Source organism: Ammospiza caudacuta, chromosome 5 (genome assembly GCF_027887145.1).
Source record: "Ammospiza caudacuta isolate bAmmCau1 chromosome 5, bAmmCau1.pri, whole genome shotgun sequence".
In the NCBI taxonomy this organism is placed as follows: domain Eukaryota; kingdom Metazoa; phylum Chordata; class Aves; order Passeriformes; family Passerellidae; genus Ammospiza; species Ammospiza caudacuta.
Window position 1 is genome coordinate 33547243 of NC_080597.1, and position 24749 is coordinate 33571991.

Here is a 24749-nt window from a genome sequence, read left to right on the forward strand (position 1 = left end):
CTTTAGAGATTCTTGTAGGCAAAGAGTGTACATAATATTTGCTCAGGAGTAGGAGTGTACCTGATAAAATAAAACATTCTGATGTTTAAAACACCAATCTGATCACTCTTTCCCCCTGTCATACCTATGAGTTCTTTTCTTTCCATCCTCATGAGTTTTTAAGCCTCAGCTACAGTACAATTGCAGGCAATAAAATCGAGTTTTATAATTGTGAAGTTCATTTTGCTTTTCAACTGTAGGGGTTTGAGGGTAAATATTTGTCATTTCCAAAGGTTAGCAGGTTTCCAAGGAAACCACAACAGTATCACCAATCCAGGGCAGGGAAATCCAGTTCTGCTGGCATCCCACTTACTGATTTTTCCATCCCAGTCAGCACATGCAATGCCAGGACAAGCAGCTGTTAATTCATCTGTGCATGGAAGTCACATGCAGAATACTGCTATGTAGTTCTGGCTGGTAAAATGGCATTTTTAGCAATGCTGCTTACAAATCAAAAAGAAAGGAAAAGGATCAAGCTTATGGAAGGTTTCTCTTGATCCAAAGCTAGGGCCCAGCCATTCCTTCTCTCACAGGAGCTCCCTTGGCTGTGGAGACTCCCGCCCCTCTGGTGAAGTGGCCACGACACATGAGACAGGCACGGTGCAGAAGCCTCACCCTGAGAGTCTTACACTCTGCACCTGTGTATCTACAATGAATGCCATCCAACACTGCCTGTGGCTACTTTCTCTGCTGCTCAGCTGCTCCTCTCACCTTCCTGGATGGGGCACTCCTACTACCTGTGCTACAGCGAGGTGCAGATTGTGTGGAAAGAGGAAAATGTGGTCTAAAACCAACACAGCATGGCTGGCCTATGAGGGACCAATAGCTCCAGATTTCAAACATTATATAAATCCTGCATCAGTCCTGCAACCTTTTCCTTCCTGCCCTTGCCATACTAAGGAAACACTCCATCATTTTTCCATGCATTTCTTTTAAATGTGATATAACACGCTCACATCTGAGCTCTAGAGCCTAATTTCTGTGCTTGGTGCATAGCGATGGACTTCACTTTCTGTCTGCATTGCTCAGCAAGTTCCTGCTGCAGCCCTTCACAAACATTTACTGGGTTGAAAATTTGTCCCCCAAACCATTCAGATTAATGCCCTTTAGTGTCATCTTGGGCCTTCACCCACAATCCAAGAGCAAAACCTTCAATTTGCCAGCTGCTACCTTGGTGACTCATGGAGGAGTAGCCAGGAAGGATGGGATCCATGGAAGTGGATATTCAGGTGACTCATGGAGGAGTAGCCAGGAAGGATGGGATCCATGGAAGTGGATATTCAGGCCTGTTAGAAATTACCAGCCTTCACACACATCTCTTTCTGGCTTTTATTAAAAAGTATAGCCAATTACATTCTCATTTTTAGTTGTCTTTTTAATTACCTATGAGTTTGCTGCTCTTTTGCATAACAGCTTTTGTAAATTTAATATTCTTGCTTCACCGTAATGTTGCCACTGATGTTAAATTTTATATTAGGGGGAAAAAGGTACGTAAAAGAATTGTATAAAACATAAAAGCTCCAACCCCAATGGGATTGTATGTAAAATTCAGCTGAAACCTGACCAAAACGGGACCAAATCTCTGGCTGAGCAGTGGGTTTATCTCATTAACTGGAGGAGAATAGAAGAGCCTTAAGTGCCAGATATTTCCCCTGAAGGGCCTGAGGAATGCCAGAAATACCCTCCTCATCTAGTAGGAAAATAGAGCATTTGGCTGTGTGTATCAGGTGTAAAACACTTCACAGACTTCAGGAGAAAGGTATGCAAGTCGCAGTGCACACTGTTGAAAACTATGCTATTAAAGGTACCAGAGTTCACTGCCTGCAGCTACTTACACAGTTTGTGGAGAGCCTTTCTAATCTTTTAATTTTATATAATTATATTTGTTTGCAAGTGGAAAGGGTGGGGGAAATTTGGGGATTACTTTGGCAAAGATGTTGGAATCATAGTCGCCTCTAAGTTAACTGCCAATATTAATCTATCTTTTAATATTTTGAAACTATACTCCAGGTATGTCAGATTCCTGAAACCACAAAAATGTTGTCAGAGCAAAATTAAATGTATGTGTGCAGCAATAAGTATTTTAAGAGAAAAAAATATGTTGCCTGTAATGGCTTTCCAGCTTTGTTGCCTTCAGAGTTGCAAAATAGAAAGATTGGTATTAGAATTTAATGAAAATATTCCCTACAGGTATAATTTTCTCAGGAAACTCAATTTTATGTAAATGACACTTGGGCAAAGGCGTTTCAGCAGGGAATTTTTTGCCATAAAGTGTAAGGCTGACCATACCATGTCCTGGTACAAACACTGAGGCAAAAAGAGCACAAGTCACTCAGTTGCTGGTCCTGCAGGCCACAGCATCACCTGCTGACCTGACCACATGGTCAGAGGTTTGGCTCATGCTTTTGATAGCTGCATTTCTGTTCTTTGAAAACATTAACATCTTTGGGGGAAAGTAGCTTTGTAACAGACATAAATTATGTTTATGTAAAAAAAACCCTCTAAGGAATAGATAAGGAAAACTTCACATCACCTATTTTAGGGCATCTTTTCTGATAAGCCAGTATGTCCCAGCACAGTTCTAGTGCATTGTTCTGATGCAAGAGGCTGTGAGGGAGAAAATAGAGCAGCTGGCATTTCTGTGATGTGCACTCTGCAAACCCGTGTCCTGGAGAGTATGCAAAAGCCTATCTCTGAGCTGTCAGTTCCCTCATTCTTTTTTCCTAATGTTTTTAATTGATGGTTTTAAAAATCAGACAGAGACAGAGGGGTACTTTTTGCTCAGCCTTCACTTTGATTAAAATGACTGTTTGGAGGAGTTTTTAACCTCCTGGATGCATGGCAGTAGTTATTATTTCAAAAGGCAATTATACTCTGATTCATTTTTCAATGAAGCACTCACAGCTGCTCAAACATCAAGTGAGGCAGGCACATCCCTGGGTACTTGGCCGGATTAGAATCCAGATGCTGCAAGGAAAGTAATAAAGGCCTGTTTGGCAAAACATTACACAACACCAGGCTAGGCTGACTAATTAAAAACTAGCTCACAAAACTTAAAATTCTACAGATTCCAAAGGGAGTCTCTGCTCAGATTGGTTTGGGTGAGGGATAAAAAAGCTCAGAAGCCCCGGAGGTGTCCCTCGGCAGAGAGGTGGTTTTGCAGGCATCTCCTGCACCTCGGTGATGCAGAGGCTGTGCACTCACAGATGCTCTGTCCCTCACGGTGTCCCTCCCCTGCAGCTTGCTCCTGCCACCCCGTGGGATCAGCCGTGCTGCCCCTGGGCCCCGGCACCTTCTGTGACCCCAGCACCGGGGACTGTCCCTGCAAGCCCGGCGTGGCAGGGCCCCGCTGTGACCACTGCCTGCCCGGCTACTGGGGCTTCGGGCCCTACGGCTGCCGGCCCTGCGACTGCGCCCGCAGCTGCGACCCCCACACCGGTGACTGCCACAGGTGAGCTGGGGGTCTCACTCTGTGTTCTCAGCTCCAGGAAGGCTCTGCTTGCACATGGCAAGCAGGCTGAAAGTATCCATTGTGTCAAATACTTGGAGTTTGGTATGGGTTTGATATGGGTTTGGTATGGCCAAGAAGTGGGGATAGAGTGGGAGCTGAGACTGTGGATCCCTTGGGAGCCTGGCACGCCATGGCACGGCACCAGCGATGTTGGAGTTTTTGCTCTCAGTGCTGGTGTTAATGTACCAGGTGTTTTCCATAACCTTCACCGTTGTTTTCTCTCCACAATGTGTAAAATGTGGGCCTCAGGGACATCTGAGTGAGAGGAGACCAAAGGCTTAATTTTGCTGTTTTAACTCAGCTTATATTAACTGGGGTTTGGAGTCAAGCTCTGACTTTTAGAAAACAGCACATTTTAATAATGCCCCACTCTCTAAATCTGACATGTTGTTTTCTTTACCAGACTGAAAATATTTGTGGTGTATAAATCTCTATAACGTATTTTAAACGCAAAATGGATCCATGATCCTCTCTGACAACACTCAACCTGTTCACCTTCCAAAACTGCCTCTTGCATTTACCACCAAGACACACAGTCACGCTGTGTCTGGAGGATGGGCTGGTAGTGGCCCTGCTCTCCAATGGCTCCTGAAAGAAGGTTGATCATCTCCCTTTCCTCTCAACAGCTCAGAAGTTCCCTGGCACAATGAAGCATCTCCTTTCCAGGCAGTGCTCAATGAGAGCGAGTCCACCTGGGGCTGGGAGGATGAGCAGGGCTTCTCAGCACTCCGGCACTCTGGTAGGACTGCGGCTTTGCACGTGTTCCACCCACCCAATCCCTCCCAGCCAGCAGCCACTGCAGACCTAGTCTGCTGCACTGACTTGTAGTTAGCTCCCTGGCAGTTGCAGGGGGAAATGGACATTCCCGCACTAACATGTGGAGAAATGTCCTTGTGGCCACCTCCTTCCCCTCTGAGAGCCAGAGTCTCAGAGGCCTTATGGTTCATCCTATCAATGCAAGGATGTGCAAACCCATTAGACAGATGCTCCATGCTGAATGCCTGTACCTAGCATTTAGCTGTTGTAAGGTAAGAATTTGCAGTCCTAGCTCTGAATTTCAAGGCTGAGTGCCCTCATGTTTTACTTGACCATCACATTTTAAAGGTATCCTTATATTCCCTCAAACTCAACAAACCAGCAACTTTATTTAAAGGGTGGGGTGTGCCACTTCACTGGCAGGCAGGTAGGGGATTTCTAACTCAGAATTTCTTTCCCCGATACCCACAATAATTTGGGCATTGCTTGCAGCTTGTGATGCAATTTGAGATGGTCTAGCATGCAGCTGGAGGAGTTATTTCCCTCCAGTGTTCCCAGCCTGGGGGAGGTGGGTGCTGCATGAAGGTGGGTGCAGGGCAGGCTCTCCTCCCTTGCAGCTGCTGCATGCAAGCAGGCAAGCATCATTTCCTCCGTTTTCAGAGAGGGGCTTGATAACATCTCGAAGATACAATAATTGAGTTAATTGAGGGGAAAGCTCCATCATTTGTCTAGGCCACTTCATTTTAAACGTAAATAAGTATATCGTGTTGTTCTTTGTTCTAAGATCACGGAAGTCATTAATCTGCCTTAACCTCTGCAACATTTCCTTTTAAAATTTTGTCTGGTACATTACGGTGTGGAAAATACCACAGGGAAAGATACGCATGTTATTTGCATCCCAAGGCAAAATAATAAGGCCTTTGTTTTCCTTCTCTTCTAATTGTAAACAAGGAGTAATTGCCCTTGGACCAAGAGTCTGTATTCACTCTCAATCTGAAAACAGTTGCAAATTCCTTTTTTTTTTTGAGGTCTTGTGGACCACTTGAAAAACCTCTGGCTCTTCCTGGGCTCTGCCTGCCAATGCTCCTGTCTTTGAAGCTCAATTCACCACCATTTGCTTCCTTCTTTTTCCCCAGGTAAATGCGAATGTAAAGAGCAAGTTTTAGGGAATCCCAAGGTCTTCTGCGGGATGAAGTACACTTATGGTGAGTTGTGGGTGAGGGGTCTGCAAAGGGAGGTCTGCAAGGCAGTGCAAAAGTGAATACAGAGCATGAGAGTTGCTGTGTGTGCACCACTCCATGCTGGCAAACCCACGGGACACTTAGTCTAAAGGCAGAACTTCAGCGAAAATGTACAGGTATCATGTTTCCAAGTCAAGGAGGGTGAATCTTGTTCTGTTACCCATCTCTCTTGCTATCAAAACAAAAATCATGGGAGGACGAGAGCTGGAAATATCCCTGGGAGGTTGTCTAGGTCCAAGAGAGACTATAAAGCATTGTTACCCAAAGTGGGTCACTGAAACGGTGTCAGTAGACAAGATGCCCTAATCAGAGTCTAGAAATAACTGTATCTGAATGATACTGAATGTAAGGAGGGACTGTGATCACTACTCCATGGATAAAACAATTCCAGTAGCTACTGAGAACTCCCACTGTTGCAAGGGGATGATAGATATTGTCTATGTGTCTCTTGGATTTAAATGAATGAGAAGAGGCACTTTGTTTCCCAAGACCTCCCTGGTGTGTGCCAACGAACTGCCTCCTTCATACTGTGGCAGAGCAAGGAATGCTCTGTGCAGCACTCCCTTCCTTCACAAGGAATCTCTTGCAGGGGTCTCCTGCACCTGTTTCGTCTCACACTGAAGTTGAAAATGCACAGAGAGATAGCCCATACCTCTGCAGGCTGCAGAGCAACCCACAAAGTGGAGTTCAAGGGGTTGCCAGTTGTTGAAATGTAGCCCTGGATTTGTGATATTAGGAAAAAATTTGATTCTGCTCTGTTTTGCTTCCCAGCCACGATAGTAACTGTGTTTAATCTTGCAAAAGATAAGAAACTGGAAAAAAAAGAAAGCCACAAAACCTCCAAGTTCATAAATCTTATCTAAAGTGCACTCAGGCTGCCCCCACTTTCATCAGTCAACATGTGAAGGTGTCAGCTACACTAGAGAGACAGATGAGTTATGGGGCTCATCATAAGCTCCAGGAGGTCTCACTGAGAGAGGCTGCCCTGAGCTTCCCAGTGTGGGTGCTGAAAAAGCACCAGCAATATGGGGATACCTACCAGTATAGGTCAGCTGGAGGAGCTGAGCCCTGAGCCTCCATCACACAGGGGCTCAGCAGTGGAATGCCAGGTGGAGGAAATGTGGGTATGAGTGAGCTCAAAACACTCCCTGATTTGCCCCAGACCCCACCAATGGCTCGCTGTCCTCCACTGAATTTGGATTTGGCAGCTCTGCAAAGCAGCAGGACTGGCACTGGGTGGGATGAGGCTGAGGCCAGCAAAGCCTCCAGGTCCATCCCTAAATCCAACTGATTTCCAAAAGAGATAAGGAACACAAAGGGTTTGTTGAACTCGGGGGGAAAATGGGACCTCACACTCTCCTGGCAGTTCCAGAGGCCATGGCCAAAGCAACTGGCAGCATTTCTGTCCATGGGTGTGGGGATGTACGTGCTTCCCAGCAGCTGCTCTGATCCTGGGCTCCCCAGCAAGGAGCACTGGGCTAACTCCTGTGACAAAGCACTTGTCCTCACTGCTTCACCCAGACACCAGCACTAGACCAAGATAAAAAAAAGAGCCCTGTAAGTAGTTTGTATATTCCTGGTTTTAAATTCCTGTGTTCCCAGTGATCAAAACAAAGATCTTGTCAGCTCATGACAAAGGCTCCCATGCAGAAGTCAGTGTGAAGATTAAGAAAGTCCTGAAGTCCACAAAGCTGAAGATCCTCCGGGGCAAGAGGACACTCTACCCTGAATCGTGGACTAACAGAGGCTGCACTTGTCCCATCCTCAATCCTGGTAAGTTTGACTCCCTGAACAGTACATCCCCACCACATATACACAGATTTCATTGCAGCCCCTCTATCTCCTCATACCAACGAGCTGGGATTGCAGCCCGGTGCTAATTAAAAATTATTGTCTGTTACATCACTTGGATTCCAACAGCAATCTCCATCAAATTGAAATTTCATAGAGAAAAACTTGGTTCATCCTATAGGCTTTGAAACACACAGTTCTCTTTGCATAGCATAGCAACAGGCTTTCAGCTTTAGCAGTCTCTGTTCCCAGAGGGAGGGAGGTTCACATCACACCCCAATAGCATGATACATCTTTCAAAAGCTAATTTGAATCTATAAAAACATATGTAAATCTAATTTGAATTGGGATACTGCACTGAAATTCTAATCTAAACTCAGGGGAAGATTTCTCTTTGAAAGTAACACAAATTTAGATCTACAAGATTTGGAAGACATTTTCTTATGCAGTGAGGGAAGAGCTCCACAGTTTTTTCCCATCTTCTTTCACTGAAATGGAGTATAAGCAACAGTCGCTAAACAAAGCATGCAGTCTCCAGTATGGATAAGGACATGCAGGTACAGGGGTTTCTTCCACAGAGCGAAACTAAGCTCCAGCTGACACACCTTTCTTTACAACTCCAAGATAAATGAGCAGTTGCCAACTAATTCAAATGAAGGGCTTTCTTTCCATGGGATGTATACACCACTGGGAAAATGGCAATGGAAGCATTGATGTAGGTGCTGAGACATCCCTTTCATGTGCAGCACTAGGAACTAGGGGCTACAGGGCTATCTGTGGGGCTGGGCTGTGCAGAAAGGTCATTCACTGATGAGGTGTTTGCAGCCTTCTTTCATGTCCTCAGGAGTGACTGTCTGGTTTTGAAGGCAAGCTGCTGTGATAGCACAGCTGTAGCTAGGACTTGTCAGCTGCAAAGGTCAGAGGAATCAGCAGCATTAGGTAGGGCTCTACTGTTTAAGTGCAGTAAGACTTTGGATATTGCTGGAACACCAATAAATCACTAATCAAATAGCCATAGCTGGTGTATTTTTCCATATGCAATGAAAACTCAAGCAAGAAAGCCCAGATGCAGCTGCCTTAATATGAACCTGAAGGAATGCAATGGAAGCTGTCCAAAACTGAGCCTGCAGGGCAGCCCCACACCTGACACCCAGCTTTGCCACTCGACTAACTTCAGAAGAGCTTCACTGATTTTCCCCAACAGATGAAAAGACAGCATTAATCACAGAATCAGTGGAGATCTCTTAGAAAACAGCAGAAAGGGGGAGATGCAACTGTCCTTAGTGACAGTCCAGGTGTCTGACACATCAGGTGTTAATCCCTTGTTACTTCCTTGCCAGCTCCCATGATTTACACTGCAAAGCTTGGTATTGTTTTGAAATGCAGCTGCTGGTCCCATGAGTATAAATTAGTCTCAGCCTTCATGCTGAAAAGAAGTTTGTGCTAATAGGAAACTTGAAAACATCTGTTGAGTGAATCTTTTAAGATTCAGTGATGTCAAAGAGGGAAAAAAAGATTCCTGATTTTTTTTTTTTTTAATTCATTATTTTCTTTAGCTACCGCATTCATTTCTGAGTGGCTTGCAGTACAATATTAGCAGATTCAACCCTCTATCACAGTAAGAGCTTATGGCCTACAGGTGAATAAACCAAAACCAGCTGGATGAAAAGTCAAGCTGACATAAAACAATTTTCTGACATACAGCTATAATGGAAACCACATCTTCAAAAACATAGAGGAGATCAAAGATAAACGGAAAAGTAAGACAGATGTGTTTTTATCCCATTTTACAGAAGTAAAGGGATGCCAAAAGGAGAGTAGGCGCTTAAAGGCTCTGACAAGGCAGAAAAACCTGCAAACATTTATCAAATCTGTGAGGGCTATTTTCAGATGAAAAACGTGCTTAAGTTCATACAAGGAGCACCCTTTCACCACCCTTGCACACCTTCTGCTCCACACACACACACACAGAGAAGCAGATTCTGCTTCTGGGGGACACTGGGCTGAAAGATTTAAAGGTCTCACCTGTTTGCAAGGTAACAGGAGCCCATCTCTTCCATGGCTCTGCCAAGCACAGGCAGAGAGGCAGAGAGCAGCCTGCCAGGACAAACTGCACAGCCTCAAGTGGCATCTCAGTCATTTCATTTGTTCTAATTTTACAGCTCTGTAGCATCAGGTTGAAAATCTAGAAAGCCCTACACAGTCAGCAACCATGGCAATATTTGCTTGCTCTCTGAGTATGCATACCACATTTCTCTCTCAAGGGAAATAAATCTAGGAACCCTTGAAAAGTGATATTTTTAACAGCAAGATTGACTTGGCCAAAATTAATGTCTTTTGAAGGGCAATGCTGCCACACACCTATCCTGTGTTTACGTGGAAGAAGAGAGAATGTGTGTGCCCAAAAACTCAAATGAAGTAGAAAGCAAATTGTATTGCTTGACCTTTAACTTGGGAGGCACCCTCTCTTTATTCTGGACTGCAAAATGGAAGCCCAAAACAGCACAAGCTGCAGCCAGGATGGAGTGGGATGGCTGAGAGCACCCAGTGAAGGCCCATCTCCCGTGCCTGGGTTGCACCAGTGTTCCCCAGACTGGTGCAAGAAGCAGTGGGTACAGGAGGGGTCAAATGCTAGCTGTACCCTAAATGTGCTGCAGTGGCATGCTGACCCTGGCAGGGAGCTCTCTTCCTGCCATGAAAGGGATTATACTCCTTATTATCCCCATTTATGGCACATTTGTGGCTCATTTAGGCTGTTTGGATCTGTGGCAGTGTTTCTTTACCTAATTCAAGCCAAAGGCTTTGCTCTATCCCCCTGTTTAGCAGTTGTTACCTGGTTCCAAGCACTCTTTTGAGTCGTGTCCTGAAAGCCAAGCACAGACCTAGATGCCTGAGGAAAGCCCTGCAGCAGGGCACAACAGGGACACACTCCAGCCCTTTCTATCTGTTCTGAACAACCAGCTGAGGCTTTGTCAGACCCTGTCATGTCTCTAAAACATCTGGCAGAGGCAGAAATTAGTTCTTTTCAGTATGACAGCCACTCCTTCAGGTTCTTCCAGGGTACTGGTTCCTGCACATTTAGTGTTGCCTCTCACTGGGGTCTGGCATGCCTTTGCCTCCAAGGGGCCACGGGCCACTCCGAGCAAGATACTGAGCACTGGACTGTCCTGCACTGTTCCATTCCTTGAATTCGCTGAACTGATCTCCAGGCCCAGATTTATTCAGGGAGAAGTGATGCAGATGGCTGCCAAATGAAGGTAGTAGCAGTTCCCAGAAGAGGTGTAAAAACTTGCAGTGCCCCCCCCAGAGTTCATCCATCTTTTGTTTATATTTAGAAGCTCACAAAGTCACTTTTTGTGTGCTGCATCTCTCTGACAGGTAGCCACAGGAGTCATTTTGCCAAAGACACAGATAGAGCTATAGATACACAGATATACATGAGAGCCAATATATATAAATATTTCTTTGTTTAAGTGCTTTTTTGCGTGGGACTAGATATCCAGGCTGACTTTGCAGCTCAATAGGCCTCTTGAGCATGGTACTGTGCAGTCCCTGACCGCTCTGCTGCTTTGCAGGCTTGGAGTATCTTGTGGCAGGACACGAGGACGTCCGAACAGGCAGACTCATTGTCAACATGAAAAGTTTTGTCCATCAGTGGAAGTCGGCTCTTGGAAGAAAGGTCTTGGAGATTTTGAAAAGAGACTGCAACTAGAGGTGTGCAACTGCCTAGGGCATTTCTTTATGCACAAAATGCAACAGCCTCCACAAAGAGAAGACCTCTAGCATGAAAACTGGAATGTAAGAAAATAGTGCCAAAACGCGTAGTGAGGCATTCAGAGTTGTAGGCGCTGTCTAATTTAACCCTTTCTGGCCGATGTTCTTTCACTTGCCTATAGCTTCCTTGTCAGGGCCTCACCCTGAGCCCTGCTCATTGTTATGTTGAGGGAAAAAAAAGGAAGGGTGGTGGATGCTTGTCTCGCTCCAGTGTGCTGTTGGAGCAACTCCCATGAAGCCATTGATCACCCAAGACTGAACTGCCACCCTCAAAGAGCTACTGCTGAGAAGCAAACACTGCCAGTGCCACCAGTGTGCATCCTGAGTGACTTCCAGGGCTCCCAGAGGATGCTGTGGGGAAGGCAATGGGTAGGTGCTGCCACCCACGTGGCAATGAGAATCACTCCTTAGAAACACCCCCTTACAGGTTAGGACATGGCACCCATCAAAGAGAATGGGGTGCCACTTGCTTTTAGCCTGTTTGCCCTGCTGAAGGTTTCAAGGGCTAGATTCTCTGCTGATGCTGCTGAGGAGAGAGCTGCTGGAGTGAATTGAACCCCTCTGCCTTGGCACAGGCGTGATGCAGGGCAGAGGCCAGCTCTCCACCCACTGCATGGCTGCAGAGAAGAGCCAGCTGCAGAGGGTGCAGTGTCTCTGAGCTTTTGTGCTTGAAGTGTTAAAAGATGAACCTAGCCCTAGTGTAAATATTTCATTGTATAAAGCACTTTACTGCTTGCCACTTCACGGTGTGGGGAGTCTAATTGTGTTGGGGAAAGAAGAATTTGAAGGTGGCACGTGAGAAAAAACTCCCAGAAACAGAAGCACTCCTGAGGACCCCCCACAGTTGGACAGCATTAACAGTATAAAGGGAATGGCCAGCCTGGCACTGGCCACTCAGAGTATCTGAGGATGCAATCTGAAAGATAAAGTATTTGCACTGAAGTCCCAGCTTCAGACCAGCACTTGGACCCCGTGGGCAGGACTCCAGCAAGACTTTGCAAACAGAGTGGGGAGAAGAGACTTTGAGATAAAAATGCAATTGCAGGAGGAGAAAAACTCTTGACTGCAAGAAAAGGAGTGGATGTAGAGAACAGAAAGGACTTGCATTTACATATCACAACCCAGCAATTCATGGTGGGCCTGGAGTTTATTTTATTTTTATGTTAGTATTTAAAACTGAACACTTAATTTTTTTCTTCTGTTTATGTTATTGTTTGCAATATATACAGCCATTATACTCCCTCATTAACACCAGTATGAAATATAGCACAGTTTACTGCAGTTTTCAGCACTAAAATATATCCTTTCTGTAAAGCATCCTTAAACCACAATGTATTTTGTTCATGAGTGTGAGGGGAAAGAAGACATACAACACCAGAAAAGTCACTAGTCTACCAATCCACTTTACGTATGTATTTTTCTTTCAAGGTCCTGTGGACTCACAGAAAAAAAGATGCTATTTTGGTAATTTGTTTTTGTATCTCATGTATGTAATAAATATAATATGATTTCAACATCTTCTTCTCCTGTTGCTGTTTATGCCAATGGCAGCAGGGTCTGCATGCCTGCACGAAAGAGCTCAAGCAAAGATTGCAGTGGGTGAAGAGAAGCTGCCATAGGGGATATTTTCCTCTCTGGTTGGGGGGTAAAATGCAACACATGGTAGAAAGCAAAGCAGCATGGATGGCTCACAAAAATCTCATTTCACCTCTTGTTTTTGGGAGGTTTATAAGCTCTTCTCATAAGAAGGGGAATTGTACCTAAATATTTTCAAAGCTGGCCAGATCCTTGCCTCCACACAGTCTTGAAGGCTGAGCTGCAGAGCAAGTACTTATAAGAAGCAAGTGGAGGATGGCAGAAATAAGGTTTGTTCCCTACATTTGAAACTACTAAGGGGAAACAAAAGGCTGTGGGAAACAAATGCTGTGGCAAAAGGTCTACAAAAACACTGCAGAGTGAAGTCAAGCATCAGAAATTAGTGGCCAGGGGGTCAAGCCATAATCCGCAGTGTGGGCAGCTGCTCCCCAGGTGGGTGGTTAATCAGTGACTGCAGCAGCACCCATCTCCCTGCTGCAGGAGAGTGCAGGGACAGGCTCCCCTGTACAGGCACTCAGGGACCAAGAGCCTCCAATAGCTCTGTTTTGATTTAAAACTGTGAGTTTACCTGCTTCACACATTGTTAGCTTCATTTTATTTTAATGCCACAGAAAATATATTTGCAGTGGCTGGCTGATTCATGTGGCCTTGTGAAAGCTGGTGGGTGTGATCCCACTGTCCCAGCCAGCTCAAGCACTGTAGGAAACCAGGATGGCTTTGTTGGCAGTGCTGCTTACAGCATCTTGTCTGACTCCTCTCCTAGCCTTGGACACTGATGGTTTTATGGAGGAAAGGGGTTAACTTCTGAGGGGTGCATCTGCCCTTGAGAAATTTCTGTCAGGGGATTTTGGCTGCAAGAAGTGTCCCATTACAAGGAGCAGATGAGCTGGATATCAAAGAATCACAAAATCAGTTGGGTTGGAAAAGACCTCTGATATAATTGAATTCAAGCTTTGACCAATCACCACCTGATCAGCTAGACCATGGCAATAACTGCCATGTCCAGATGTTTTTTGAACACCTCCAGGAATGGTGACTCCACCAGCTCTCTGAGCTGCCCATTACAGTGTTTAACACCCTTCCTGTGAAGGAATTCTTCCTGATGTCCAACCTGAACCTCCCTGGCACAGCTTGAGACTATGTCCTCTTGTCTCCTTGCAGGTGGTTGTAGAGAGAGAGAAGGTCTCCCCTGAGCATCCTTCTCTCTAGGCTGAACAATCCGAGCTCCCTCAGCCACTCCTCACAGGACTTACCCTCTAGACCTTTTCTATCCCTCTTTTCATATGAGATCACAAAATGGCCAACCAGGCTCTCCTTAGCAAGAAAAGCTTCTTTGGACTCTGTCTTTGCAGCTCAGTGAGTTAATGGAAGCAGCCTGCCTGGTTTATCTGTTTATTGCCCTCTGTCATGTGTATGAGAAGAGGATGTCTATCTCTGCCCACCTGAAGAATAGATGTGTTGCTTGATGATTCCAGGAATAGCAATGCCTTGACCAGTCCTTCTGTGTGACAAAAATCAGTGGCAGGAAAACCAGCCCAGTCATAATCAAAGTTGGCAACAGCACCCACAGAAGGGTCTTTTCTTCCAGAACTGCCCCACCGATGGCAGCTGAGGCCAGGCTGCCCTTTCTGAATTGTGCTGCTTCTGTCAAGGGGTGAGTGCTGGATTTTCAGGAAGTAGAGATGGGAATTGCCACAGTTCTCCCTAGGGCATCCTCATGCTGTCCTTATGCCTCACCTGCCCCTAAAGAACAAGGACCTCCTTGCTGCTGAAGGAAGCATGGTGGAGTCTCCTTTTCCCAAGGCTGGAGGCCAGATGTCAGCAGTGGCCAGGGATCAGTGATGGGGGCTGGGGCTGCCTGCCAGAGCCCCGTGCTCCTGGTTGTCTGTCAGCACTGCAGGAGTGAGCGGTGTTGGTACCCTGGGCTTGCTGGAGGAGGAAAGGCAAGGTAAGGTGTGCTGCAGCCAGCTGCCACCACAGCACTGAGCCTGGCTGTCCACAGCTATACAGCCCCTCCAGCACCTGACCCAAACCTGTCCTCCTTCAAGGCATTCACAGGACACCCACTTTCTGGAGGACATGAGCACTCCACTCTGGCACATGAGCCCTCAGCAGGTGCTTTGGCACAGAGAAGGAAACACCTGGCTCCAGCAAATTTTCAATGCCTCCTTGCACTCTCTGAGGCAAATCCTGTGCCAAAAGAATTATCAGGAATAGGCACTAAGCCATTGTGTCTTTCTCCACTGTCCCCTGCCACCACTGCTGCCTGTGGAAGAAAGCAGAATAAGCCACACAGATCTGCCCATTGGTTTTCCCTAACCTGAAGCTGGGTTCTTGGAGAGGCTGTACTCAGAGACATCCCACATCCTTCCTGAGAGGTGGCCTTACACCAGTACCTGGAAGCAGGGTGAGTCTCCCCAGCTGTGCAGGGCCTTTGTGATGGGTACCTCTGCCCATTCATCAGGAAGCAGGAGGTGATTAGTGAAGCACCTTCTTTCACTCAGTTAAAGACCATTTTTCTCTTTGGATCACCTCAACAGACTAACCATGCCCACAGGCTCTGAGTGCAAGGAGGGCCAGCAGAGCAGCCACCTGCAGGCCCAGCCACATCCATGCCTGCAGCAGCAGCTGGCCATGGCTCCCAGCAGCATGGCCCCCTCCCCTAGGAAATGCCACTGACGGGACCCTCCTCATGCCAGACCAGGCCCTGTTGGGCTACAGAAGTGCTCTGCCCCTCTGCCATGGTGAGAGGCAGCAGAGGACTCAGGGTTGTGCTGCCTGCATGTGCACAGGGCCACCCAGCCGGTGACTGCTCGCCCCTGAGGAATGCAATCTCCCAGTCACAATGGAAAATTACAGGCACGTTTTATATAGTTGCTCCAGCAGGCCAAATCTTCTGGGATATGACCATGTTGCTGAAAATGACTGAACATCTGGGACTACAGGCCTGCCTAAATGGAAATCTGGGCTGGTATGGGTAAACATAACAATTCAGGAACAAATAGCTGCAGTGTACTTTTTTTTTAATCTTTATTTTTAGTTATTGTATTGACTTCAATATCAACACAGGATAGAATAAACATCTCAAAAATGTCCGGTGGCTACTGCCTCAGCATCCACAGGAGCTGTCTCTCTGATAAGGCTGGCGGGGATCAGCTGTCTGTGGGCCTTCTGGGCTGACGTGTTGATTTTTTGATGATGGTGTTTCCAAAGCATGCTCTTACCCAGGGGTCACAGTTTCTTGCTGCTCTTTTCCCACAGTTCAGCACAGAAACTTCATGAATGCCTTGTATTGCTTCAAGGGAAGGCAGTGATGCCTCAGCAAGGCTGGGAAATACACTATATATGGGAAACTTGTAGGCATATTGAAAATGTTAGCATGGCCAAGAGGCCAAAGTGCTGCAGCAGGCATTGGGAGAGCCACTCTCTGTGTCTAGCTCATCTCCTCACTTCTCCACCACTCTTAGGGGTCCTTTGAGCAAAAATAACGCTGGGTTGCTTGAGCATGTGATGTATCACTGGTGTGATGCACCCATGTGGGCACTTAAGCCCAGCCAAGTCCTGTAGCCCAGAAAAATGTCATCATGCCCAAGCTTTGTTGCAATGCCATGTGCAGTTCTAGGTATCTCCAAGTACTACCTGGACAATTTCAGCTGTAGAAGACATGTAAAAAAAGTTTCCCAGGTCACTAAAGGTCATGGGGGATTGTGGGCCTGGATGAAGGTGTGCATGTGTGCATCCCCATGCTCACTTCTTCATTTCCCAGAAGGTGTTTGCTCATGTCTCTGAGCTCCTCCTGACCAGGCAGGTTGTTCATACTGACTGCATTTCTTTCTTTGGCCTCTTGTCTCAGATTTACACATGGAAATTAAATACAGTTATTTAGCACAGGACATGACTTTTAAGCCATCTGGAAATGAGGGCTGGCAAAAGACCCTCAGATCTGTATGAAAATTGCTGAGAAGAATAAAATTGCTTCCTAAAGCAAACATTAGTGAAATTTCCCCCAACTGACTTGCTGTGGACATGGATATGCACCCCTTCTAGCAGGTGCAAAATGCAGCCCAGCTCTAGGCTCAGGACACATGCCTGAGGTACACCAACAGGTGAAAAAAGATCAAAACCAAACAACCACCCATTCAGCCGGCATCAGCTTGGAGGAAAGGGCATTCCTCACTGCAGTTCCTGTGGCAGATTCACATATGATCTCTGCCTGGATCAGTAGGAGATATTTCTCACATTATTACCTTAAGATTTATACATTAAAAAATATGTTTGCTCTCTGTCTCTGCTGTTTATGAGAGCTTTCTTTGATTTGCATCAGGTGCAACTCACATTTGACCTCGAGCACTTGTGAAGCCTCTGTGTGGTCAAATCTGCTGCATAATCTCTGCTTGGGCTTTATCTGAGTAACACCTGTTACTCAGAGATCAGAAAACATTATTTCAGATACACAACCAAGGAGAGATTCACCTCACCTAACGTGCGGTGCTGGTGGCAGACGACGGTCAGGACGGGATCCCCCAGCCCCCCCAGGGTTGCAGAAGAGACCCAGGAGCACCCTGAGGGGACATTAGAGCTGCCCATCCGCCCCACAGGGGTAGGTGAGGGGGCAGGAAGATGCACAGGTCCTTGTGCAACTCGAGGAGCATCAGCAAGATGCTCTTGGCATAGAAGCAGAGGATTAAACTAATGCTTAAGGGCAGTTAAACAGAACAGAGGTGCAAGCCGGGACACTGTCACCTCTGCAGCTGTGGGCACATACAGTGACAAGGGACCCCAGCCACAGGAGACAAGGAAGCCTCAGCATTTGCCCCTTGCAGGGCATGGCTGCCTGGACCTGATCAGTCTCCTAATTACAGTGCTACAAGAAGAAGCCTTGACCTGCAGAGCAGGTCCTCAAAAAGGCCCCCAGAGCTGCTGGTGTGACTGGAACAGGGAGGCTGCTTCAAGGGAGTCTAACCTGGTCATGGCCACACATGCAGCCTGCAGTCACCTAAGGGGGTTGAAAATGCTCAAGTGGAGCTGTGTGTGCAAAATAAACGTGCCCAGAGCCACTCTGCAGTGCAGCAAACCCCTGTCTCTGCCATCCATCACCTCTGACACAGACATTTTGGGAGGGATGCTGCCCCTGGGCAGCCCCCAGGCGGGGGGGTCAGGAGAGGATGGAGTGGTGCAGAGCTGTGCCAAGAGCCAAGCTGACAACTCTGGGGTACAGATTCTCACCTTGCAGTGCCCAGAGAATTTCCAGAGAACTGTGTCATTTATTCCCATGCCTGTACCTCCGCAGAGGCAGCACATCCTGCCCCGTGACTTGGCCCTGGCCACCGCCAACATCTACAAAGGCAGGAGGAAAGAAACAACAACAAGAAAACAGAAGCCAAGTTATGCAGCAGAGGGGGAATAAAAATATTTCCCTGGTCGCGGCGGGTGACCGGCAGAAACCCCGAAAGGCGCAGTGAATACAATGCCCGGCGGCTCGCACAGAGCCCGGCCCCGGCCCCGAGGAGCAGCCCGGCGGCAGCGCTCCAGGGACCAGGGACAGTGGCGGCGGTGCCCTTGGGACGGGCCTGCACTCCCGGTCCTGCTCGGGGACATAAACAGGACGCCCCACCTCTGGCAGATAGCGATCAGCTGGACAAGGCAGGAGAGGGAAGAGGCCGGGGCCCGGCTGCGCCCCGGTCACCTCTGAAATGACAAAGCATTACTGCAAATGACAAAATCGGAGCGGTGCTGCAAGGAGCTTCCACACCGACGGCAACAGGAGGGGCACCATCCGTGCGGGGTCTGCTCCATGCCGGTGACTATTTCACACACTAAAAGCAGTAACCACTGAATTCTTCTGAGCCAAAAGCACTTATAATTGGATAATGGCCGCTGAGCATCGGTAGGTGCTTTGCCGAAAGCCTGAAGGAAACCATGAGATTTTTTTTTTTCCACCCACAGCACTATTATGAAGCTGACAAGGTCCTGCTCTCTGTAATTCCTATTAATTTTACTGCCTGACCTTCAAGATTTATGACAGCTTTGTCTGACATTCATGGGGCAGACAGGTATTGTTACATGCCGACGTAACCCAGGTAGCAGCCAGGGGTTGTTCGCCACAAATGACTGCACTCCAGTCAGCTTTGGAAAACTCCCTGCTTTGTACAGGGAAATACTAAGTAAATGAGAATCGCTTTAAATTCCAGTCTCCCTTTCCACCCTCAGGGAAACACAATACATGCCAGAGAACAGAAATCAGTGCTCATCCTGTATTCAAACAACAGGCAAGCTTAAATCCTTAGAAATCCTTGAATACCCAGCAGATGATGACATACACTGAGGCCGTACTATACCTGTCATTTAAACCCTCTGTGACTTGAAAAAATCAAATACACTGCAGTTATACTAGCCAGAGGCAAAGGAGGAGCGACCAGCTGGTCATTCTTTTCCTTCCAGGACTCTGATTTCTCTAGCAGAGTCTTTTTTTATCCTCTATGTAACATCCAAAATAGAGAGAAATCAAAAAGAACTAAAATAGCAACGGTACAAGAAAAAACACCATCAGGAGTTCCTGTTCACAAGGCTATCCTGGCATTCATCTGGGGCTGTTGACATATTTAATAGTCAGTTGGTCTCTGCCAGCTGGATGCCAGCTTCAAACTTGAACCCACAACTGCGATAACTTCTTGCTTCATGTTACACTTCATGCACTGTTATTTTTCCTGCAGTGTGTTAGCAGTGCAGCTTATTCTGAGGAACAGCTTGTCTGAAGGCATCCAGTAAAATAGACCTACATGGGTAATCTCAAGTTTCCCCCACCTGGGGAAGCAAGGATTTTGCTTCCATGTTATGTTAAGGAAGGATTTTTTTCTGAGTCAATTGTAGCAAAGAGAGCCTATTGCTTTGCTGTCAAAGGAATATGTGTGTTACCATCATTTTAGTACAATTTCTGTAATGTTATGAATGTTTCTTCATTAAACTGAAGAAACATTTTCATTTTAATTATCTGTACCCCATGGAGATACATGTCTTCCCAATTCCCCCTCCCAAGCTGGTGCAGAATTGCACTCTGTTGGTGGATGCTGGTGCTGGGTTATACTAAGTGCTGTCCAAAGAAGTTTTCTCCCAAAAGACTGCAGTGTCTGAGGGCTCCAGGGAGACCAGTTCTGGGGGAGAAGAGCTGTGTCCTTTGTCTTCTCTGGAGGATTTTGTTTTCTTTCCCTGGCATTACTTGGGAGCAACATGGAGCTGGGCCTTCATGGCTGGCAGTGCTCCCATGGTAAGACCACCACACCTCCCACTTTCTGCAGTCCCAACAGAGGCTTTGCAGCCCATCTCCTCTGCCAGCAGGCCACTGTCAAGCAGCAGATGCCCCAGGGTGGAGGCAGAAGCCACTGCCTGGCTGCAGGAACCCCAGAGCCAGAGAACACATGCGAGCTCACAGCCTGCTGGTGACAGCTCAGCTGCCATGGAACAAGCCTGCTGAGAACCAGAAATATATGGCACTTCAAACTCTGTGGTTTGTATCCACCCACCCTGACATCCCTGGAAGTGTTCCAGGCCAAGGTGGGTGGTACTGAGAGCAGTCTGGTGTAGTGAGATGTGTCCCTGCTCGTGGCAGGGGGTTGCAACCAAATGATCCTTAAGGTCCCTCCTAACCCCAAACCATTGTGTGATTCTGTTTTCCGGCACACATAAAACTGTCACAAAACATAACGTGTGGCTTTGGAGCCCACCAAAGGCCCCTTCTTGTAGGCTTGGGGCAGGGGGGATCCCTCACTGAGCGTGCAGACATCTGGGAGCCAGTAAGGGTCACCTCTGGCTTGCTACAGACCTCACCCTGGGTTTATCCTAATGGCTCACAAGCTGCTAAGCATTGCTTCCACTGCAATTTCTCCCTGCCACTCACTGATTAAACCCTATTTTAATAATAAGCCATAAAGATTACTGACTCATCCTTTCTCTTACCGTTAAGAAAATGGTCAATTGGTCAATTATATTAAGCATCACAAAACTCAAAAAAATTGAGATTCCTGTTAAAGGATCGACTTTTTTGCCCTTTAAACTGAGAAGCAACCTTCAGGCATCAGTTCCCAGCCAACACAACATTTGCATGTGTTATAATTAGATATTGGTTTTGTTGCTGCTCAAGGTAGTTACAGTGCTTTCCACTGCAAACCCACTTGAGCTGTGGAACTTGGCCAATGATTCTGACCTTTTCTCAGCAACAAAATACAAGTTATTTTTGAGAGAGCTGGTGCCTCCACATGCTTTTTTTCCCTTGATGCTGCCATGCATCCATGATAACTTTATTAAGCAGAGAGGGAAATAATAACAGTGATCTATTGTAGCATATACTGGGAAGGATTTTTTTTTTAATGCAAATAATACACAATAAAATCCATTTTGACTCTGTATCACATCGTGTGACAAGAGAGAGAACAAACAGAGATAGCTACTGTTCTGAGCAAACAGCCACAAAATAACACAGTTAATAAATTTTTTCCTTGACTTTGCCTCCCTCGCATTCACAGCCTTGGAGCCCTCCAGTATCTTTATCTGCTGATGCTCTGCCCGCTGTGCTGGGGGTGACAGTGAATTCCAGATCCCTGTGCCGTGCCTGTCCCTCCAGCCCTCGCTGCCCTGGGAAGGTCCTTCGGGGCACTGGCTCCTGTCACATCCTTCATGCACGAGCAGCACAGGGCTGCTTTTCTCCCACATTCACAACAGTTCAGCACACATTTTGGGGCAGCCTTGCATGGGCAGCAGCCGTGCTGGGGAAACATCTCTGCAGGCTGCAAGGGCAGTACTGGTGCTGAGGGTGAGTGCAGAGAGCTTCTCCAAACAAGAAAATGCATGAAACAGAGACAGGAAAGGAAATAAAGGGACAATAATATCCAAATGGAACTGCTGCAGGCAGAAATGTCCCCACTATGCATGAGTACCATGCATGGGCGCTGTAAGTTTCTCTGAAAAGAGCATATAAAAATATCCTTTTTCAAAGAGAAATAGCAAACATTATTTGGTGGCAAGGAAGAATCTGTACAAAAACATCAAGCATGGCAAAAATGTGGCCAAAAAGTGAGCAAAAAAGACAACCACTCAAAACAATAATAATCACCTCTTCGTAGTCAAGAGCTTGAAAGAGCTGAATATCTGTAAGTCTTGGGGTTTTTTCCAATACAAATCATCCAGACACGTTACAAAATACTGAAAGTTGCAGTTCATGTTTAGTAAGCACTTTCATTGGCAGGTATGGGGATGCATGTTGGGGAATCCCTGAGTAGCAATCTCAGCTGGTATGCTCAAAGACTTGCCTTTTTTCCAGCTGTACCTCTTTGTTTAGTAAAAAGTGTAACTCCTTGATGAGTACTTTCTTTCACCTCTTCCCTTTGACCATCACGGACACAAGGCTGACTTGAGAAGGGCAACAAGGTTGGTGTGGGGCTTGGAACACAAACCCTATGAGGAATTACTGAGGGAGCTGGGGTTGTTTAGCCTGGAGAAAAGGAGGCTCAGAGGTGACCTTAGCACACTCTACAACTACCTGAAAGGTGGTTGTGGTCAGGTGGGGGTTGGTCCCTTCCTCCCAGCAGTGCTGACAGAAGCAGAGGACTCAGTCTTAAGCTGCACCAAGGGAAATATAGGTTGGATATTGGGAAAAAGTTTCATACAGAGAGGGTGATAGAATGGTTTGCCTGGGGAGGCAAATGGGGAGGTGGTGGAGTCACCATCCCTGGATGTGCTTAAAGAAAGACTGGATGTGGCACTTGTTGCCATGGTCTAGTTGAGGTGTTGGCGCTGGGTTGGACTCGATGATCTCGAATGTCTCTTCCAACCTGTTGATTCTGTGTGCCATCACTCCAAACCTCATCTCCACAAAGGCAGAGATGTTTTTGTGCCCACCAACGCCTGACCCCACTTGGGCCAGGGCATGGCTGCTGCCCACAGCCAGGCGGGCGCCAGCTGGGAGCAATGTTCCCGTTGGGAATGGCTCCTGGCTGGCACCTCGCCGGCCGCGCTGCGGGCAGCCGAGGGCAGAGCTCAGCTCCTCGGCTTGACTGCTGCACCGAAGGTCTGCAGGGCAAAGTGCACCACACTACCTGGCACTCTGCGGGGGGCATGGATGTGCAGCCACGGGCCTGCAATTTACATTTAAAGAATTAATAAAAATTCCAGGCTACAGAGCTTCTGTGGAGTTTATAACCTTGACATTTTTTATCACCCCCCGCCTTGTTTCTTTTCCCCTTTTTAACCAAACCAACCCATACAAATTAGTATTTGAAAGTATGCAATTAGCAAGCTGCTTCTGCAGCTATGCAGTTCTCCTGCCACCCAGTTTCCCAATGGGGGGAAATCAACAACAAAGAACAAAGAAAAGAATTTGCTGCCTCATATTAATGACTGCTGTTTGAGGACAGCATTTGTATTTTAAATGAATAGCTTGCTGAGGACAAAAAGGTCAGAACTGCATTTTATGGTAGCGGTAGAATAGCAGGAGGACAGAAGAAAGGCGAAAGCTGCGAGCAGACAGGCGGAACAACACGCTCTGCTTGCTGCAGAGGTGGGATCAGCGCCCGGCCACGCCGGGGCCACACGTTCAGGAGCCAAAATACCAGCACGGTCCTGCAAGGTGCTGAGGACAGCAGTGGGAGAGGAGAACTCACAGCCCAGCCATCTCAGTGAGCTCTGAGGATACACCATGGTTCAGGCATACAGCTCAGCGCAGTGATCCCCCCCAAAATCCTTCCCTTCTGCAAAGCCATACGGATTTCTCTCCTTGCAAAAGGAATTTGTTTCATGAACTCTGAGGCCCTGACTTTGTGCCTCAAGATGCTGCCTATGGACACAGAACAAGACCCTGCCAACATCCAGTAAAAATCCTGTGCCTTTGTGTTGAGTGCAGCTGCTTGGGAATGTGCCCTTTGGTACCTTAACATCTTCAAATTGCCTGAAGTTAAATCTAAATTGAGAAACCCAAATAAAACCTGATGTTGATTCAAGTATACTGCAGAACTCCAGCCCTTATCCATAGGTTTTGATCAGCACCTTCCTGAGAAATGAGCCTGCTGGAAAAGGTGAGCCAGAATGGGACTATTTTACTAATAATATGCCATCAGAATGAAAGAGTCACACCACAACTGATGACAAAGCTTGCCAGAAGGAAGCACTAAGTCACCCAGGGAGCCCTGAGATGAACACTCCACTGGGGTATTACCTGAGCAGCCAACTTACAGCCAACTTCTGCAAAGTTGTTGAGAGCAGTAAGAAGCTTCTCCAAGCACAAGGGCTTATGCCACTAACCTTTCCTGGTGTAAAGCAGCCCATGGTCCCACTGGGCCACAGGGACTGACTGGACCCCTGCAGGCTACGTCTGGGATGTGTGGCTCCCTGCCGGACCTCTGGGTGAGAGGTGCCACACTTGGCACAACAGGACACCTGCCTTTCCTTTGCCCGGGGACATCCCCAGCCTCCTGGGCAGCCTCCCTGCTGCTTTGAACTGTGGCACTGTGACTGTGCAGCTCTAGCAGGGACTAACAGTGAAATCATATTGGCACACAGTCAGAGAGAGGGCAAAATCTGGTGCCCTACCTCCACCATCCCTTATATCAAGAGGTTTTATTCCTGGTGCTCTACAGTGCCTCTTGTCCTCGGGATCATTCCCGTGCCACCATCACCTCCTGCTCCCTGCACATCTCCTGGCTGCTTTAGCAGGAGCCCACAGCAGCCAGTCTGCTCCTGGAGTGTTTGCACCCATGTAGGGCCCTCCTCAAAGGAAAGATGGATCTCTTGCCTCAGCCTCACTGCAGCCCTGACTCCAGAACAAAGCTTTTGAGGAAAAAGTAGGGTATGTTAAAGCTGAGTGCCTGCTGAGCTCTCTCATTGACTATAATAGGACAGTGAATAACTTCTCATTAACTGCATGTTTCTGGCAGCGCAACAAGCCCTTACCTGCAGTCGTGTGTGAAGCACAAATGGCCTAAAGGCATCACACCTGAAGGAAAAATTCCAGGCTTCAATAGTGTATTAACATTTTTAGCATTCAAAATGTTTTG

At 47.1% G+C, this 24749-nt stretch overlaps 1 protein-coding gene across 1 annotated transcript in view; it reads left to right on the forward strand.

The window, feature by feature from the left end:
* NTN4 (netrin 4) overlaps positions 1-12591 on the forward strand; it is a 47041-nt gene extending 34450 nt beyond the window's left edge. The window contains exons 6-10 of the mRNA XM_058804870.1: positions 3280-3490; positions 4177-4289; positions 5443-5511; positions 7150-7320; positions 10914-12591. Coding sequence (XP_058660853.1) covers positions 3280-3490; positions 4177-4289; positions 5443-5511; positions 7150-7320; positions 10914-11050 — 701 coding nt within the window. The 3' untranslated portion in view covers positions 11051-12591. The remainder of the gene's footprint in view (positions 1-3279; positions 3491-4176; positions 4290-5442; positions 5512-7149; positions 7321-10913) is intronic.
* The last annotated feature ends 12158 nt before the right edge of the window (positions 12592-24749 follow it).